Source organism: Aythya marila, assembly GCF_965140915.1.
Source record: "Aythya marila genome assembly, chromosome: W".
NCBI lineage: Eukaryota > Metazoa > Chordata > Aves > Anseriformes > Anatidae > Aythya > Aythya marila.
In genome coordinates, this window is record NC_139081.1 from 6,732,742 (window position 1) to 6,751,447 (window position 18,706).

Below are 18,706 nucleotides of genomic sequence, written 5' to 3' on the forward strand. Positions count from 1 at the left end.
ACTGAAGAAAGCCCTCTACTTCTGCATCAATAATTACTCCTAAACCAAAGGTATTAGCATGAATGGTTCACATTATCCTGGTCATGAAATACTTTCACACATTAACTTCCCTAACCAAGCAAGATCATATAGTGGAAGTTTGAGTAATCAGACTGAAAAAATTGTTCAAATCTGTCCTGCAAAACATCCCCTTTGCCTCTGTTTTTCACAAAAGGCTTCACTTTTCTAGGGTCATGACTAAGAAAATTTACTTGAGACTCAGGGGATTAATAGCTATGTATTTTTTTCTTTGTAATTTAACGTGCTATTGGCTTTCTGTTTCTGTAGAAGATATTTTTTGGGGGAAAGCCCACACAGTAGTATCAGTTCGGGAAGGACTGCAACACATGGTAGGAATCCCATGTTGGAGCAGGAGCTCCATGAAGGAGCAGCAAAGACATTATGGACTGACCACAACCCCCATTCCCTGTTCCCTTGTATCACTTGGTGGGAGGAGGTAGAAGAGAGTGGATGGAGGGAAGGTGTTTTAGTTTTCTTTTAGTTTTCCACTGTTCTAGTCTGCTAGTGAAGTGCAATAAATTATATTAATCTCCCCACGCTTTCATTTTGCCTCTTATCCATTCCCCCAACAATTAAAATCATCTCTATCAGTTGCACAGAATCACAGAATCACAGAATCACAGAATTTCTAGGTTGGAAGAGACCTCAAGATCATCGAGTCCAACCTCAGATTTGCTTTATTTGAGAGCTTAGCAACACATACACCATGACCATTCTTCTAGTAGTAGATGGAAGTCCTCTCCACTTCTCTTTCCATTTGTAAAGACATCAAATGAAAATGTTATAGTATGAGCTGTTTTATGCTGTGTTTGACATGTCACTGGTTTAAAAACATGTAATGGTTTATGATTTATTACAGAGATTCCCTACAAAAATTTTCAGAAATTGTCACAATCACGAAAGTGAGATACAAGAAAAAATTTACATGACTTTCCTTTTAAATGAATAATTTCCTAGTGAGAACTTTTATTGTGAAGGACAGCCTACCTAAGATAAATACCAGCGGTTTAGGCAGAAATGCAGGAAGCAGTGGTAATTGGGTCAGGGATGGAGGGGAGAGTAATCCTTCTCCATGTGCTTCTTCCTGACACCAGGATCTTGCTGGTGGAGCACAAGAGAGGACAGCAAAGCTACTGTTTCAAAATACTAAAAAAGTGTTGGCTGAGGTGAAGTCAAGCCATACTTCTAAGTTGCTTTATTAGCTAGCCACTAGCCCTTTGCTTACACTGACATCAGGAACACATCACCTTTGAGTTTAGTTTCTAAATGAGTCTCAGGAAATAATAATCTTTCTCAACAGAGTAATTCAATTTACCAGAGTTCCTCTGGTGTGACCTAAAATGTCACAGTTCATTCTAGGCACAGCTAGAGCTGAACTTGGCAAGGGATGCAAATAATAAGAAGGGATTTTACAGGTACATTACCCAGAAAAGGAAGACTAAAGAGAGTGCACTCCCTCTGACAAACAATATTAGAGAACGGGTAACAACAGACATGGAGAAGGCTGAGGTACTCAACGAGTTATTTGCCTAAGTCTTCATTGGCAATCACTTTCCCCACATCTCTCAAGTCCCTGAACCTCAAGGCAGGGACTCAGGGAGCAAAGTCCCTCCCACAGTAAGAGAAGATTGGGTTTGAGACCACCTGCTGAACCTGAACATATATAAGTCTATAGGGCCTGAACACATGCATCCGAGGGTCCTGAGGGAAGTGGCTGATGCAGTTGACAAGCAACTCTCCATCATATTTGAAAAGCCATAGCTGTCAGGTGAAGTCCCTGGTGACCAGAAAGAGGGAAACATCACTGCCATTCTTAAAAAGGGCAGAAATGAAAACCCTCAGAACTATACACTGGTCAGAATCACCTCTGTTCCTGGGAAGATGATAGAACACATCCTTCTGGAAGAAATGTTAAGGAACATGCAGGAGAAGGAGGTGATCTGAGACAGCCTTGCAGGCGCCAAAGTCAGTGAAGAAGGAGAGGGAGAGGTGCTCCAGGCACCAGAGCAGAAGTCCCTTGCAGCCTGTGGTGAGGACCATGGTGAAGCAGGCTGTCCCCCTGCAGCCCATGGAGTACCACGGTGGAGCAGGGTTGCACGTTGAAGCCCATGGAGGAGACCACAGTGGAGCAGGTGGACCTGCACTGATGGAGGCTGTGGCCTGTGGAGGACCCCCGCCCGAGCAGATTCTGGGCTGGACCTGTAGCCCGTGGAGAGGAGACCGTGCAGGAACAGGTGACCTGGCAGGAGCTGCTGCCCATGGGGGACCCAGGTTGGAGCAGTTTGCTCCTGAAGGATGAACCCCGTGGTATGGGTCCATATTTTGAATAGTTCTTGAAGAGCTGCTGCCTGTGGGAAACCCACGCAGGATCAGTTTGGGAAGGACTGCAATATGTGGGAGGGACCCCACGTTGGAGCAGGGGACGAGAGTGACTGAGAAGGAGCAGCGGAGACGAAGTGCTATAGACTGACTGCAACCCCCACTCCCCTGTTCCCCTGAAATGCTTGGGGGGACAAGGTAGAAGAGGGTGGATGGGGGTGAAGGCATTTTTGGTTTCTTTCCTTTGTTTCTCACTTCTCTAGCTTTTAATAATAGGCAATAAATCTTACTGTCTCCCTATGCTGAGTCTGTTTTGCCCATCACGATAATTGTTGAGCGATCTCCCTGTCCTTATCTCAGCCCTTGAGCCCTTTGCATCGTATTTTCTTCCACTTTACATTTGAGGAGGGGGAGTTTGAGAGCGGCTGAGGTGGAACTTGGTTCCCGACCTAAGTAAAACCACCACATGGAGTGGTACTGTTGAATATCTTTATATACGACATAGTGGGATCGAGTGCACCCTCAGCAAGTTTACAGTTGACACCAAGCTGAGTGGTGCATTTGATACAAGAGAAGGAGGGAATGCTATCCAAAGGGACCTGGACAAGCTAGAAAAGTGTGCCAATGTGAACCTAATGAGGTTCAACAAATCAAAGTGCAAGATGCTGCACCTGGGTCAGGGCAATCCCAGACATGAGTACAGGCTGGGAGAAGAACTCATTGAGAGAAGCCCTGCAGAGAAGGACTTGGGGGTTCTAGTGGAGGAAAAGCCGAGTTTGAGCCAGCAGTGTGTGCTTGCATCCCAGGAGGCAAATTGCATCCTGGGTTGCGTCAACAGAGGCATATCCAGAAGGTCGATGGAGGTGATTGTCCCCTTCTCCTCTGCCCTTGCGAGGCCCCACTTAGAATACTGCGTCCAGGTTTGGGGCCCCCAGCACAAGAAGTATGTGGGCCTTTTAGTGCAGGTCTAAAGGAGGGCAGCAAAGATGATGAGAGAGCTGGAGCACCTCTCCTATGAAGAAAGGCTGAGAGAGCTGGGGTTGTTCACCCTGGAGAAGAGAAGGCTCCAGGGAGACCTCATTGTGGCCTTTCAGTATTTTAAGGGGGCTTGTAAAAAAGATGGAGGGCAACTTTTTCCTCAGTCAGATAATGACAGGACAAGGGTGTATGTTTTTAAACTAAAAGAGGGGAGAGTTTGAGTAGCTGTTTGGAGGAAATTATTCACTTAGAGGGTGGTGAGGCACTGGAACACACTGCTCAGAGAAGTTTTGGATGTCCCATCCCTGGAGGTGTTGCTGGCTGATGTCATCGCGGGACCTCTCTCATACATTTTTCAACAGTCTTGGGAATCTATAGAGGTCTCAGTTGACTGGAAGGTAGCAAATGTGGTCCCAGTTTTCAAGAAGGGCAAGAAAGAATATCCTGGGAATTACAGGCCTATCAGTCTCACTTAAGTGTCTGGTAAAATTATGGAGAAGATTATTCTGGGAGTTATTGAAGAACACCTAAAGGACAACGCAGTCATTGTTCAGAACCGATATGGGTTCACTAGGGGTAGGTCATGTCCTGGTTTCGGAGTTAATTTTCCTCCTAGTAGCTGGTGCTGTGATTGGGATTTCGGATGAGAATAATGTTGATAACATGTTTTAGTTGTTGCAGAGCAGTGCTTATGCTAAGCCAAGGACTTTTCAGCTTCTCATACTGTCCTGCCAGTGAGGAAACCGGGGGTGCACAAGGAGCTGGGAAGGGAAAGAACCAGGACAACTAACCCAAACTGGCCAAAGGGATATTCCAGACCATCTGATGTCATGCTGAACAATTAATATGGGGTGGCTGACTGGGGTGGTGGGACAGGCTGCTCGGGGATAAACTGGGCATCGGTCAGCGAGTGGTGAGCAATTGCATTGTGCATCACTTGTTTTGTACATATTATTATTAGCAGCACTATTTAGCACTAGTAGTGCTATTTACCATTATGTAATGGCTTTAAAATGAAAGAGAGTAAATTTAGATTAAATATTAGGAAGGAATTCTTCAATATGAGTGTGCTGAGACACTGGAACAGGTTACCCAGAGAAGTTGTGGATGCCTCATCCCTGGAAGTGTTCAAGGTCAGGTTGGACAGGGCTTTGGGCAACTTGATCTAGTGAGAGATGTCCCTGCCCATGGCAGGGTGGTTGGACTAGCATTCTATGATTGTATGATTCTATAGCACCATGGAATTCAATGCCAGTTTTCACCTTTTAAGTTATAGAGAAGCCTTTTTAAAAAGCTCAGCTTTATCTGTATCCATTCTTGAAGGCTTTCAAAACCCAGCTGGATAAATCCCAGATCCACCTAGTCTGATCTCATAGCTAATCTGCTTTGGCCAGGAGCTTGGAATAGAGACTTCCTGAGGTTCCTCACTACCATAAATTATCCGATGATCTGCCCAAATAGCATTTAAAAGCAAAAATTACCCCGCTCCCCCCCCCCCACCAAAAAAAAAAAAAGCTAATATACACCTTCAGAACTACTTGGTAAGGAAACTATGCATAACATCATAAATAACGTCCAAATACTGGGATTTGAATATAAATTCAAAATTCCAAAATACCACAAAAATTATTGACTCAGAACTTATCTTCAAAGCCAACTTAACAATTCAACATGATCCAAAGTACTTTCCCTGTGATATATCGAAAATACTAAGTGGATGGTTGTGATACACAAAGTGAAAAATCTACTGAACAGATTTCTGCTTACAATTTTTAATGAAAACTCAGTGAAGGAACATGAGCTAGCAGGATTATTTATTTTTTTTGTCACAGTATGTGATTTATATGCAGCATTAAATGGTAAACTATCTAGACAATAAAATATCTAAGATACAAGCTACTTGAAGTAAGTCGATTTTCACTAAGGGAATGAGTCAAAAATTCATATTAAAACTTGTTTGAATGCAAAAATAGGAATTTTAATGAACAAGCAACAAACACACATCATTATCAAAACATTATGTAATAGAAATTCCAAGCTTCATTAAGTTTAGATGAAACATCATTACATATTACATGAAAAAATGATTAACAGGTTGACAGAAAATTGAAGACACTTAAAATTTGTACCAGCAGAATCCTCTTATAGTAAGTTCTGTTTCTGAAAGTATGTTTTATCCCACAGCTTTCTTAAGTGCCAAGAAATGGAATAAGACTTGTTACAAACGAATGTATTGTTTTCAAGCAGGAAAGATCACTGCCACCAAAGTTACCAAAAAGCCCCAAGCAGCAGTTGCAGAGTTCGCCAGACACACTATCCAGTTTTTATATTTGAATTATATTCTAAGTCTAAGTAAGCTTAGAATAGAATTCCTTTGGGCTCATTCAGACAACTAGGAATTGTATACTATGCACCAACATTATTAAAATTTACATTTAAAAGCCAAGTACAGTCACATCAGAAGTGATTACAAATTTTTAGCAACCTTTCCTTTCTCTCCAAACCCCACTTTATGGTCAACATTTTTTTTTGGTCGTTGTTGAAAAAAATCAGTTACAGAATTTAGAAATTATTGAAAAAAAAAAGTCTGAGGAGACTAAAATTTAGTTAAGAAAGAAAATATGTACTTGAAAAACATTAATTAGTTTAAATATTAGATTTGATTAACTAGCTTTTGTTAGAAAAAAGCCTTCCTGGACTAGTCAGAAAGGACTGATCAGTCATTTCAGAAAATGACTGATCAGTGTCTCAGCGAAGATTTTTTAAATTCTAATGTCAGGCTTGGGCTACTTTTTATTTTCATTTGTTCTGGCAACATTTAATAATGAGAGCATTGCTCAGGCTATACTATATTACAAGAAGTGGAAGTTCCCAAGTAATATTAATTCATAATTCAACATTAATCATCATAGCTAGTTTAAAAAAAAGGCAAGATGTTTAACTGCAAGAGTTGATCTTTCTGTTCAAGGTTCATAACTGTTTAATATCCTTATCTCTCAAGCAGTTGAGTAGAGTCACACTGCTTGTGAACAGCTTTAGGATTTTCCAGTTAAAGATAAACTGAAGCAACTAGATTGACTTTTACTCTGTTCATGGGATATGAATGGGATTGTAGACATACTAGAGAAAGTTCATTTCAATACTTACAATTGTTTATTGAAACGATTAGAAATTAAAGTTGTAATAACAACACTGGTGACTTAAGCAATGCTTTTATTCAGTTTCTGGGTATAAATGGTCAGAAAATAACTGTAAATACCAAAGTAGTCTAACACTGCTGAAATAACAGAGGCCCAACTGCCTACACTAAGACGTACAAAATGCAGAGAAGAATGCTTGCAGAAAAGGACATATCTGGCCAGAGAGGATGTGTTATAACAAAATTAAATTGAACATTTTTCAGATGTGCAGATTAAAAGTGACAACTAGTAAGATGTAGACTAAAACATGACCTCTGCACCTCTGATTTCTGTCTTTGTTAACTCCTATCAAACCCTTCCAGTTCATACAAAGATATGAAAACACCTTCCCCGATCACTGTTTTGATAAGAACCACCTTCAAACTTTTACCCCATGTCCTCTGCTGCAGAGGCACCTGCACTCAGCTGAGCTTGCTGACTCTCTCAGCAGCAACACGCTTCTCAGCTCACTAGCCATCCAGGCCATGTGGTGCTGTGGCACCTTGTCCTGCCCATGAAGCTCCAACCCTTTCCCCACACATGCCAGGCTCCTGTAGGGTGGCCCCACATGTGCCTTCCCTATGCTCCAGCCTACACTGAGGACCACTCCTTTTGGACCTTCACTGGATAAGCTTTCATTGTCACACCAGAGCAGAATATACCTTTCTTTTTTATGGAAGGAATGAACTTCCTATGCTAGTGTTATTTCAGTGGAGCATAGCCAGCCTCAGTAACTCTCATGTCCCCTATAGCTGAACTTTCCCTTTGCTGAAACACGGTGCTGGAGGAAGAGGCTCAGTGATTGGCAGGAGTTACCAGGGTGCACAGGGAAAGGGTTCAGTGCGGCAACTCCTTTCCATCAAACACAAAGTGCCACCAACACACAACAGCATCAAAAGGGCAGGGAACAAGGAGGAGCACAATCACTTTTCATAGCCCTGACACATGAAAAACCCAGTGAGTCTCCAAGGATCAGGGTGTAAAGTTTTTTTGTTTGGTTGTGTTGTGTTGTGTTGTGTTTTGTTTTGTTTGTTGGTTTTTTTTTTAAACAGGGGCAAGCAAACTGCCTTCAGAAAACACCCTTCCAGTCAGCAGAAGCAACTAGGTATGTCTATCTAGTTGCCCACCTAACATTATGAAATGCCTATTCAAAAACATGCCCATTTAGACAGGACTAGCACAGTCCCGAAGGCTTCAGTTTCCATCTCTTTCATGCATGTGTTATATACTGCCATTTTAGAGGGCCTAATTGTTATAGCTAACAAGTAAATTCAGTCAAGGTAGCTGATTTTCAAACTAAGTTCTGCCATCAACTTGAGAAGCGTAATTGTACCTGGGAAATAACTGGTATCTTTTGGAATATATATATATATATATATTCGAATAGCAGTTCCCCTCTGATTGAGGGAAACACACGCACACACAAAGACTTTTATTTCCATATGAAAAAAAATTCTGAAAGCACTCAAAAGCATTTTCAATAATATATTGTCGTGGTTTAACCTGGCCGGCAGCTAAACACCACACAGCCGTTCGCTCAACCTCCCCCCTCCCTCTCTGGGACGGGGGAGAGAAACGGAAAGTGAAGCCCGTGAGTTGAGATAAAGACAGTTTAATAAGACAGGAAAATAATAATAACAATAATAATAATAATAATAATAATAATAGTACAATGATGATAATAGTACTACTACTAATAATGTGTACAAACAAGTGATGCACAATGCAATTGCTCACCACCCACTGACCGATGCCCAGCCTAACCCTGAGCAGTCCGGCCCCCCTCCCCCGGCTAGCCACCCCATATCAATTGTTCAGCATAACATCATATGGTATGGAATACCCCTTTGGCCAGTTTGGGTCACCTGTCCTGGGTCTATCCCCTCCCAGCTCCTGCTGCACCCCCAGCCTGCCCGTTGGCAGGACAGAGCAAGAAGCTGAGACGTCCTTGGCTTAGTATAAGCACTGCTCTGCAACAATTAAAACATTGGGGTGTTATCAGCACTCTTCTCATCCTAAGCCAAAACATAGCATTCTACCAGCTACTAGGAAGAAAATTAACTCTGTTCTAACTGAAACCAGGACATATATAAATAATTTATAAATGACCTCAGTTGAGCTTGTCAGTATAAATAAGAGTGGCCTACATACATTTTTATTTATTTATAACAAAAACCGTATCTAGCCTAAAATTCAATTAATTTCAAAGGGTTTTAAAAAATGGAATTTTCTTCAGTAATAGCTCACTAGCTTGAGGCTACCATATGCAAGACAAAACTCTGGTCTTTTGAGAATCATCATAAGAAGTGACTCTCTAAACACAAAGAGAGTGTCAGAAGACCTATTCTAGCTAGTGGTATATAACCAGACAATAAACTAAGACCAGGCATTCACTTTGGATAAATGAAGTAGATAGAAAAATGCAACACATGTATGTTTTGTAACCGATATTTTACACCATCCAAAATTACAGCTGGGCAGTTTCAAAAATATCTTCAGTCATGCTAAATGATGAACAAAGTGTAGTTAATGCATTGGCATACCAGAAAACAAATTTATATATGCAAAAAGAATTTGAAAATCTTGCAGCTATCATTTTTTTTTAAACAAACAACTACTAGAGTGTGGACTTTATCATAAAAATAAACAATCACTTCTAAAAAAAATAATGAAAAGGAACAACTTTTTCTCATTTGAACATGTAAATTATTTTTTTTCCAGGTACATTTAAGAGTATTATTCTCTTACAAAAAATGAAAAGTCTTGAAGGATTCCAGTTCCATCTCTGCTCATTCCGAATTCTTTGCATGAACTATCCGAGGTCCCAGTGCTCCCCAACCTTTGATCAAGAGCTCTTAAACTATTTAAACTGTATCAAGATCATATTATTTAAAAAATAGTATTTATAGCTTTACTCTAAGTTTATTAAATATTTATGTTGCTCTCCATAGTCTTAGTACATAATGTGTGTTACTGAGTGTGTCCCATTTACAATTTCTAATAGGCAAGATATATCCAACTTAGTTCATGGTTTGTATGATTAAATAAAAAGTCATAGTTTTCATAAAGAGCAATGCAGTACAGAATTCCCAGTGCACCAAATTATAATTCAGTCTGAAGCAGAACTGCACATTTCTCATGTTTTGAAAAAAAGTTGAAAAAACTTTTCAACCAACAGAGAACTGTTCACTTAAAGATTTCTTTAAATCGTATAATCCAGAAGTGTTGTAAGAGTCCCTTTTCTTTCCACAACTCATCACTGAAAGGCTGATCCAATGTTATCATTTAAAGAAAACATGCAAAAATAATTTAACTGGCATATTCTATGAAGCACTTACTGTAACTAAGATGTCAGACACTGAAATAATGTTTCCTGTTAAAGGGACAGCTACACTAACCAGTGTTCAAGTGCTCACACTGAGCTGATTAAACTATAAAAAACACATACCACCACCCCCAAATCTTATTCTAAGATATTTCCTTGTACTATTTTTTTTGGGGGGGGGAGGGGGCAAAGGGGGGGTAACAAATACTATATTGCAAATATGAAAGCCAGTCCTGTATTATTATTTTTTTTTAATCACATAATTAAATTCTTAACTGTGCTAGGTAGAAGCCACAATATGGAAGAAGGAATTTTAACAAGGAAGGAGATAAATATCACTTAATCAGGATGTGGGAATGGAATCTGTACCTATGAGTAAATGGCAATACGTTCTGGGTTGGTTCAGCCCTTGCGTCCAAGTTCTGCATCACTTCTGGTGTCACTCTCTCATCATCTGTCCCGTTAATACTTTCTGGCGTTAAAGGAGACTGAATATCCCCTCCAGCTGATTCCTTAAGTAAAACAAACAAATGACATATTAGAGTTACAAACCAACTTGTTCGGGAAGACAATATGTGCATAAGTACTAAAATTAATTCTTAAATGAGATACGAATTTTAGGCAATATTACTGTGAGGCTCACTGATTTCCAGCATCCCTCATAGGAATAGATTGCCATAAAATTCATATTATCTTGTACAAAACACAAATGAACTATGATTTATTTGCAAGTATCCATCCTCCTGCTTATTATAGAGCTCTCTCTCTCTTACCTGATATTATTATATACAGCCCCCAGGAGCTGGAAGATGGTGACAAGGAGTGAGATGAAACCTCTATAATCCAATGGGAAAGTGCGTGACCTACATATTTTGAATGTTCAAAAGTCTATGGGGCTAGATGGGATTCATCTAAACATACTGAAGGAGATGACAGAAGCGCTCACCAAGCCACTTTCAATAATTTACTGGCGGTCATGGCTAACCAGGGAAGTCCCTGTTGGCTAGATGTTAGCAAATGTGACACCCATCTACAAGAAGGGCAGGAAGGAGGATCTGGGGAGTTACAGGCCTGTCAGTCTGACCTCAGTGCCAGAGAAGGTCATGGAACAGATCATCTTGAGTGTCATCACACATCACATACAGGACAATCAAGCAATCAGAAGCAACCAGCGTGGGTTTATGAACAGCAGGTCCTTCCTGATTAACCTGATCTCTTTCTATGACAAATGACACACTTAGCAGATGAGGGAAAGGCTGTGGATACAGTTAAACTGGATTTTAATAAAGTCTTTGACACTGTTTCCAACAGTATTCCCCTGAAGAAAGTGGCTGCTTATGGCTTGGACTTGTGTACATTTTGCTGGTTGAAGAACTGTCTGGATGGCTGGGCTCAAAGAGTCATAGTGAATGGAGTTCAGTCGAGTCTTGGGGCCAGTTTTGTTTAACATTTTTATAAATGATCTGGATGAGGAGACTAAATGCACCCTCAGTAAGTTTGTGGATGATACCAAGTTGGGGGGAAGTGTTGATCTGCTTGAGGGTAGGAAGGCTATTCAGAGGGATCTGGATAAGCTAGATCGATGGGCCACATCCAATTGCATGACATTCAACAAGGGTAAGTGCTGTGTTGCAGGAAGAATGGCTGAAAACACAACAGACACCAGTATGGTCAGATCATGCTCTCCCTTTATTACCCGAATAGCCTGACTTTTATACCAAACTTAACAGGGGCGGATATTGTCTCACACAATATTATCGGTCAAAAACACTCAGACAAACAACTGCAAGAAAACAACCCCACCTGCAAGAAAACAACCTCCTTGTGATTAGCAGTCATATAGATCTTGTCCTTGAAGCCAGCTGCTGGCAACAATATTTTTTAAATTCCTCAACCGGGCGATATGGGAGCATTGTCATGGGAACCTCTCGTAGTTGTCCTGGTAGCTTGGTTTGCTCAGCTGAAGCAAGTCATGGCCTCCTTGCTGTTTCAAAAATCCCTCAACAATTCCCCCTTTTTCTTTTTGAGCAAACCAAGCCTGAATTAACAGTTTTGCATGTAACCTTTTAACCACATTTATTACAATACAACACGCAATGATGATTAACACCACAACAAACAGAATCCTTAATCCCTCTTTGATTAATCCCAGTAACCATATATGCATCGTTTCAAACAAATCAGTGAGCCATTGATCGAAAGGATTGATATCATATTGAATCTTTCTCATGTGCTCTTTCAGGAAAGTAATGGATTTGTGAATTGACTCACTATGATCAGAAAGGTTCAAACAGCACATTCCCTCAAAGTCCTCACACCCATGCCCTTGAGCCAAGAGCAAGAAGTCAATAGCAGCTTGATCCTGTAAGAGCGCATGTCGCAGACTATTTTGATCTGGTAACATCTCCTCAAGTATCTCTGTCGTGGCATGGCGTTGCTTCTCGGCCCAGCATACCAATTTTTCTAAGTTATTAGGTGCAGCCGCAGATACCACTCCTGGCATGAAAATTGCCACTCTAGCTGCAACACCAAGCAATTCAATATTATTATTGCAATATGGTGTGAGCAATGCCCATTTATGTCTGGTGATCTTACACAACTGTGACAAGCTAGGAGCAAATATAATAAGTTTACCTAAGTAACATGGACCTCCGATAGCATTTGCAGGGATACCTTGCCAGTCCCTATCCCTGCAAATCAGAAAAACATCAGGAGGTAAGGCCATAGCTGTACGATTGTTCCAAACACTATAGTTGTTACCCCTTGTCTTCACGCCAGAAGCCCCTAAACCCTGCCTAGCAGTGTCATTGTAACCACAGGTGTTACTTGTATTTCTGTACTCGTATGGCCCTTTCCAAGTTCCTGTAGCAGGATCTCGGTAATTCACTCTTATTTGTGGTAACACATTTGGTGCTGCTCTATTTATTGTTTGAAAATGAATACTCGCAGGAGGGTCTTCTCGGTCACCAGTCAAACATAAGTGATTCAAGACAAACAATGCCTTGGACAATTGCTCATCGATGTCCTTGATCTCTTTTAATCTCACTAATTGTTCCTTTAAAACCTGATGTGATCGTTCGACCATCACTTGGCCCGTGGGAGAATATGGAATACCTGTGATATGCTTTACTCCCCACATTTTCATAAATTTTCTAACCCTTTTGCTAACACATGCTGGACCATTGTCCATCTTGATCTGCTGTGGCACTCCCATAACGGCAAAACACACCGTCAGATGCCTACACACAAGGTGTGCTTTTTCTCCCCCCTGTGCCGCTGCCCACATGAATCTTGAAAAAGTACCAATTCTCACATGCACATATCTTTTAGTACCAAATTCCGGCACATGCGTTACATCCATTTGCCATACCTCAAGTACCTTAACACCCTGTGGATTAATACCCAAACCTAACCCTGGTCCATGACGACTACAGGAAGGGCACGCTCTTACTATTCCTTTCGCCTCTGTCCAAGTAAATCCAAGCATTCTCCAAAGACCCTTTGCATTCTGATGGAACATTTCGTGCGACACTCGCGCATGTGGAAAATCACTCTCAGGCCCCGCTGTGACTATACTCACCAACTTGTCTGCTTGTCAATTACCTTCTGCTAACCCAATCGAGAACTGATGGCTACATATATGGATAACACAGTAAGGTGCAGTTCTCCCCTGAATGGCATCTCGCAGCTGCAGAAATAATGACAACAATCTCTCCCTCTCAGTGTGCCATATCAAGGCATCCTCTATCCATTTTACCACGTTGACAACATACAGAGAGCCTGAGACGAAATTAATCAGCTCATGCATCCAGCATTGACAAGCCCAAACAACTCCAGACAATGCCAATGTTTGTAATGAATCCCCTGTCTCCTTCGGAATTATGTATTTCTCCCAACTTCTGTTCTCGTACCACACACACACAGCCTTCCTACTTGCTGCACCTGCACCAGTGTATACAGTGTGACCCACCACTGGTCCACTGGTCGGGATGAAAACCGTGGTACTACCTGCCATTTATATGATCTTATAACTTGCCAGAGAGGCCCCTTTGGAGTTCAGGAATGTACCAGTCCCGGGTAATCTAACACAGCTTCTTGTAGTGGAATGGATTGCTGTAAACACCATTCCAAATGATCCTGAGTTATTGGCAGACTAATATCTCCTGGTTCCTGACCGCTGATCTCAATACTCCGAGAGCGACCCTCACATACTAACTCTGCAATAGCTTCCGCCCGTGTTTGAACACTCGTTTTTGGCTGAACCGGTAGGAAAATCCATTCCAGGACTCGAAAATGCTGCCCTATCATTCCACCCTTGCTATCACCTGTTTCATTTATGCCATTCCTATTCTCAGCGCTGTTAATGTCAGTGGCATCCTCCTGATACTGTTTCTGTCTTTGTCGCCCCCTTACTCTCCCCCTTTTCTTTTTGCCACTGACCAATCACCGCAAATGGATGAGACACATGATTGCTTACCAGTAAGAAGAGTGCACCTTCTGCTATACATCTGTAAGCAGAGCCAGCTGCAACCTTAGAAGCTATTTGTGAAGGAGACTGCCGGTGGTCATTTGTTAGTGTAATCTGTTGCTCTGCACTCCTGCACCGTAATGAAGGTAGTAATATAGCTAAGTCGTCATTAGTAATGCATACAATGTGGCAACCGCACTGAATATTACCCAAGAAAATTTGTAAATCTGACAAATTACGTAACACCGTAGTTTTATCAACTTTCTGTGGACAAATGGTAGAGTCTGATATGTTCCATCCCAAGTATAGCCATGGCTGTTTCCGTTGAACCTTCTCTGGGGCTATCTTCAACCCTTTTGCTTCCAATATATCCTGAATAAAGTTTGAATCAGAATCCTGGAAGCATTCTGGCCTACCAAACCAAATGTTATCCATATAATGGTAAATAATTACGTCACATCACACTGTCCAAATTGGTTCTAATGCCCAGGCCACATATAATTGACATAATGTAGGAGAATTCTTCATCCCCTGCGGAAGCACTAGCCATTCATAGTGCTTTGCTGGGGCTTGTTTGTTAATGGAGGGTACCATAAGAGCAAGTCTCTGACAGTCCCTTACAGCCTGTGCCACCACATTTGGTTGCCTGGACTGATCAGCTCTCTATACCCTTTCCAACACGTCCTCTACCGGTGCGGTTCTCGGCAGTGTAACTAAGATGTTTTGAGTTTTTGGGTTTGCATTGTCAAACACAAGCATTTTAAACACACTGCTTTTAGACTCCGCTGTTAGATCAGGATGATCAGGAATTGCTGCCCACAACCGATCGATAAATTTAGCATATGGTTCCCCAGGGGCCTGTTCTACTGATGCGAATGGAGGTGCTTTCTTTCCCCCTGGGAGACTAAGAAGAGCCCTCAGTGCGAGCTGTGCAGCTGTTTGGTGAATAATCGCAGGGATCTACAGCTGAACCTGGGTATTGAGATAAGGACCCATCCCCGTTAACATCTCTGCAGTAATCCCATACAGAGGGTCCCTCGGTTGACGCAGTAAACCCGCTTCCCCCTGTGCTAACCGCAACCATTCCCTTTCAAACAATAACAATGAGGAAGGAGTTAACAATAAGCGCGCCAAGTTTTGACAGTCAAGTGGACACATTAGTTCTGCCTGGAAAATCCATTGAATTTTCTGTCGAGCCGCCTGGGATTGTAAACCGTAGTCCATAACCGTTTTTCAAGCTTGTTGTAAAAGCTTGCAGTCATGCGGCTGCCACAACCCGGTGCCTTGCACAGGGTGGATAATAATAGGGCAGGCCAAGGATGTAGCATGCATATGCCCCTCTATGATGGCATCACATATGACATCAGAGCACCTGTCCCTCCTTGGTGCCGACGGTGTTGTAGCGACGGATAATGAGGGAGCCGACTCCGGTGGGGCAGACAAGAGAGGAGGCTCCTCCAAATCCGTAATTTTTAAGTTCTCCAATTTCACTAGTAGTTCTTGGAACAAGTCCTCCAGTGAAGGTCGATTTTTGCAAGCTGCTGATGCACCTCTCATTGGCAAAGCATCCCGAGTGGATTTATTGCTGCCTGGCAGCGGCATAGATGCTGGCAGCACAGCTTTAGCAAGATTTTCTGGTGTGGGGAGTGTGGAGGGCAACCCCCACTCCCCATCAGCACTCTGCTCCGATAGTCCGTTAGTTATTTCTGCCACTGATTCCTTTATTGGAGAGGTCATACACTGAACCAGGGTGGGTACAGGAACCAATGAAAAAGATTGTGCCAGCCGTGTTCCTGAGGTCTCAGGTTTTGTACTCGGAGTTCTGTCAATCCCAGTTGGTATTGACAAAGCTTGTGCTGCCGCCATAGCGAGCTGCTGTTCGGTTTTCATACTGCACAGCATATTAATAACTGTGTGCCACGTCCAACTTACATCTTTATCTAGCTTTCCACTTGAGATGGCTTTATCCCATAAGCGATTTCCTACGTGCCACCACTCTAAACATGAGAGGGACTTCCTTCAGAAAACCCTCCTTCTGAGCCCAGTGCACCAAGGATTTGATCTTTTTTACATTGCAAGATACACCTGTCTTAGAGAGAATACTAGAGAGAAGCTGGATAGCTGCTTCCTCCTCCATGGTTATATCAGAACAGCTGCAGGGTCGTGATCTACACCCCTCTGCTATGTGCCAACTCGCCAAACGGTGGCGGTCGTCTGCCGTTTTCATGGACGCCTCCGATCTCTCGTAGCAACTTGGCCCCGGATGTCCCGCGTCTCACCGCGATACTTCACTATTCCGTGTCTCACCGCGACTTTGTGCGTCTCACCACAACTCTTCTGCGCGTCTCAGCGTGACTCTGCTCCGCGTCTCACCGCGTCTGTCCGGGTCTGTGCTCCGCGTCTCTCAGCATCCCGCGTTATTACCGCATCTCTGTTCCTAGTCTCTCTGCGTCTCAGGTCTCTCAGCGTTTCTCAGCATCTCAGGTTTCTCAGCGTCTCTCAGGTCTATCAGCGTCTCTCCGTGTCTCGCCAGGTCTCAGCCTGTTCGGGCACCATTTGTTGCAGGAAGAACGGCCAAAAACACGACAGACACCAGTATGGTCAGATCATGCTCTCCCTTTATTACCCGAATAGCCTGACTTTTATAGAAAACTTAACAGGGGCGGATATTGTCTCACACAATATTATCGGTCAAAAGCACTCAGACAAACAACTGCAAGAAAACAACCCCACCTGCAAGAAAACAACCTCCTTGTGATTAGCAGTCATATAGATCTTGTCCTTGAAGCCAGCTGCTGGCAACAATATTTTTTAAATTCCTCAACCGGGCGATATGGGAGCATTGTCATGGGAACCTCTCGTAGTTGTCCTGGTAGCTTGGTTTGCTCAGCTACAAGTCATGGCCTCCTTGCTGTTTCAAAAATCCAACAGTGCTGGGTGCTGCACTTGGGTCAAAACATATTATGCTGATGTGTCAGCACTTGCACTAACTGTATCTTTCAGAACAATATACTAACTTATCAACACAGCTAAAAGACAAAATGAAAAGTAAGGGCTGAATATGAAATTATTCCCAAGTATGTAGTAATTAAAATGCAACTTTCAACATGCAGTCTAGAACTCCTCAAGATAAAATTTCTATAGCTGCCTACAATATAAAATACAGGGCTCCAAAGGCAAAATCTATACAGGAAAGTTAACAATATCAATAGCTCATATAGATTAAGAGAAAGTTTTAACCCTGGGCAACTGTTAAATAAAAGTATCTTGTCTCTGAGTAATTCTGTCCAAAACAAATAATAAGTCACTCCATTTGACAGTGTCAAATTTAAATCCTGATTTTTAAACAGTATGTCAAAAGAGAAGCACAGCAATTGCTTTCCCTATGAACACAGAAACATGGAAACGAGTGGCTTGGTTGGAAGGAACGTTAAAGATCATCTAGTTCCAGTCCCCCTGCCATGGGCAACAATGCCACCCACTGGATCAGGTGCCCCAGGGCCCCATCCAACCAGTCTTGAACACCTCCAGGGATGGGGCATCCACAGCCTATCTGGGCAACCTGTTCCAGTGCCTCACCACCCTCACAGTGAAGAATTTCCTTCTAACTTCTAATCTAAATCTCATGTCTTCAAATTAAAAAAACATTACCCCATGTCCTATTATTATCTGCCCGAGCAAAAAGTTGCTCTCCATCTTTTTTATAAGCCCCCTTAAAATACTGAAAGGTCACAATAAGGTCTCCCCGGAGCCTTCTCTTCTCTAGGGTGAACAACCCCAGCTCTCTCAGCTTTTCTTCATAGGAGAGGTTCTCCAGTCCACTAATCCTCTTCACTGCCCTCCTCTGGACCAGTTCTAACAGGTCAACATATTTTTTGTGCTGGGGACCCCACACCTCATTGAAATACTCCAGGTGGGGCCTCACAAGGACAGAGTAGAGGGGGACAATCACCTCCCTTGACCTTCTGGCCACTCCTCTGTTGATGCAGCCCAGGATGCAGCTGGCCTTCTGGGATGCAAGCGCACTCTGCTAGCTGAAGCTGAGCTTTTCCTCCACTAGAACCTCCAAAGTCTTTCTCTGCAGGGCTTCTCTTAATGAGTTCTTCTCCCAGTCTGTACTCATGTCTGGGATTGCCCTGACCCAGGTATAGTACCTTGCACTTTGATTTGTTGAACCTCATTAGGTTCACATGGGCCCACTTTTCTAGCTTGTCCAAGTCCCTTTGGATGGCATCCCTTCCTTCTCTTGTATGAACTGCACCACTCAGCTTGGAGTCATCTGCAACTGCTTATGTTGTTAATAACAATATTAAACAGTACTGGTCCCAAGATGGACCCCTGAGGGATACCACTCATCACCAGCCACCACCTGGACCC

The 18,706-nt window shown here is 42.6% G+C and overlaps 1 protein-coding gene across 1 annotated transcript in view; it reads right to left on the reverse strand.

Moving 5' to 3' along the window:
- The window catches only part of LOC309889541 (homer protein homolog 1-like), a gene marked incomplete at both ends in the record, with an annotated part of 121,137 nt that overhangs the window by 52,630 nt on the left and 49,801 nt on the right, over positions 1–18,706 (reverse strand). Inside the window, one exon of the mRNA XM_082782391.1 lies at positions 10,231–10,373. Coding sequence (XP_082638517.1) covers positions 10,231–10,373 — 143 coding nt within the window. The remainder of the gene's footprint in view (positions 1–10,230; positions 10,374–18,706) is intronic.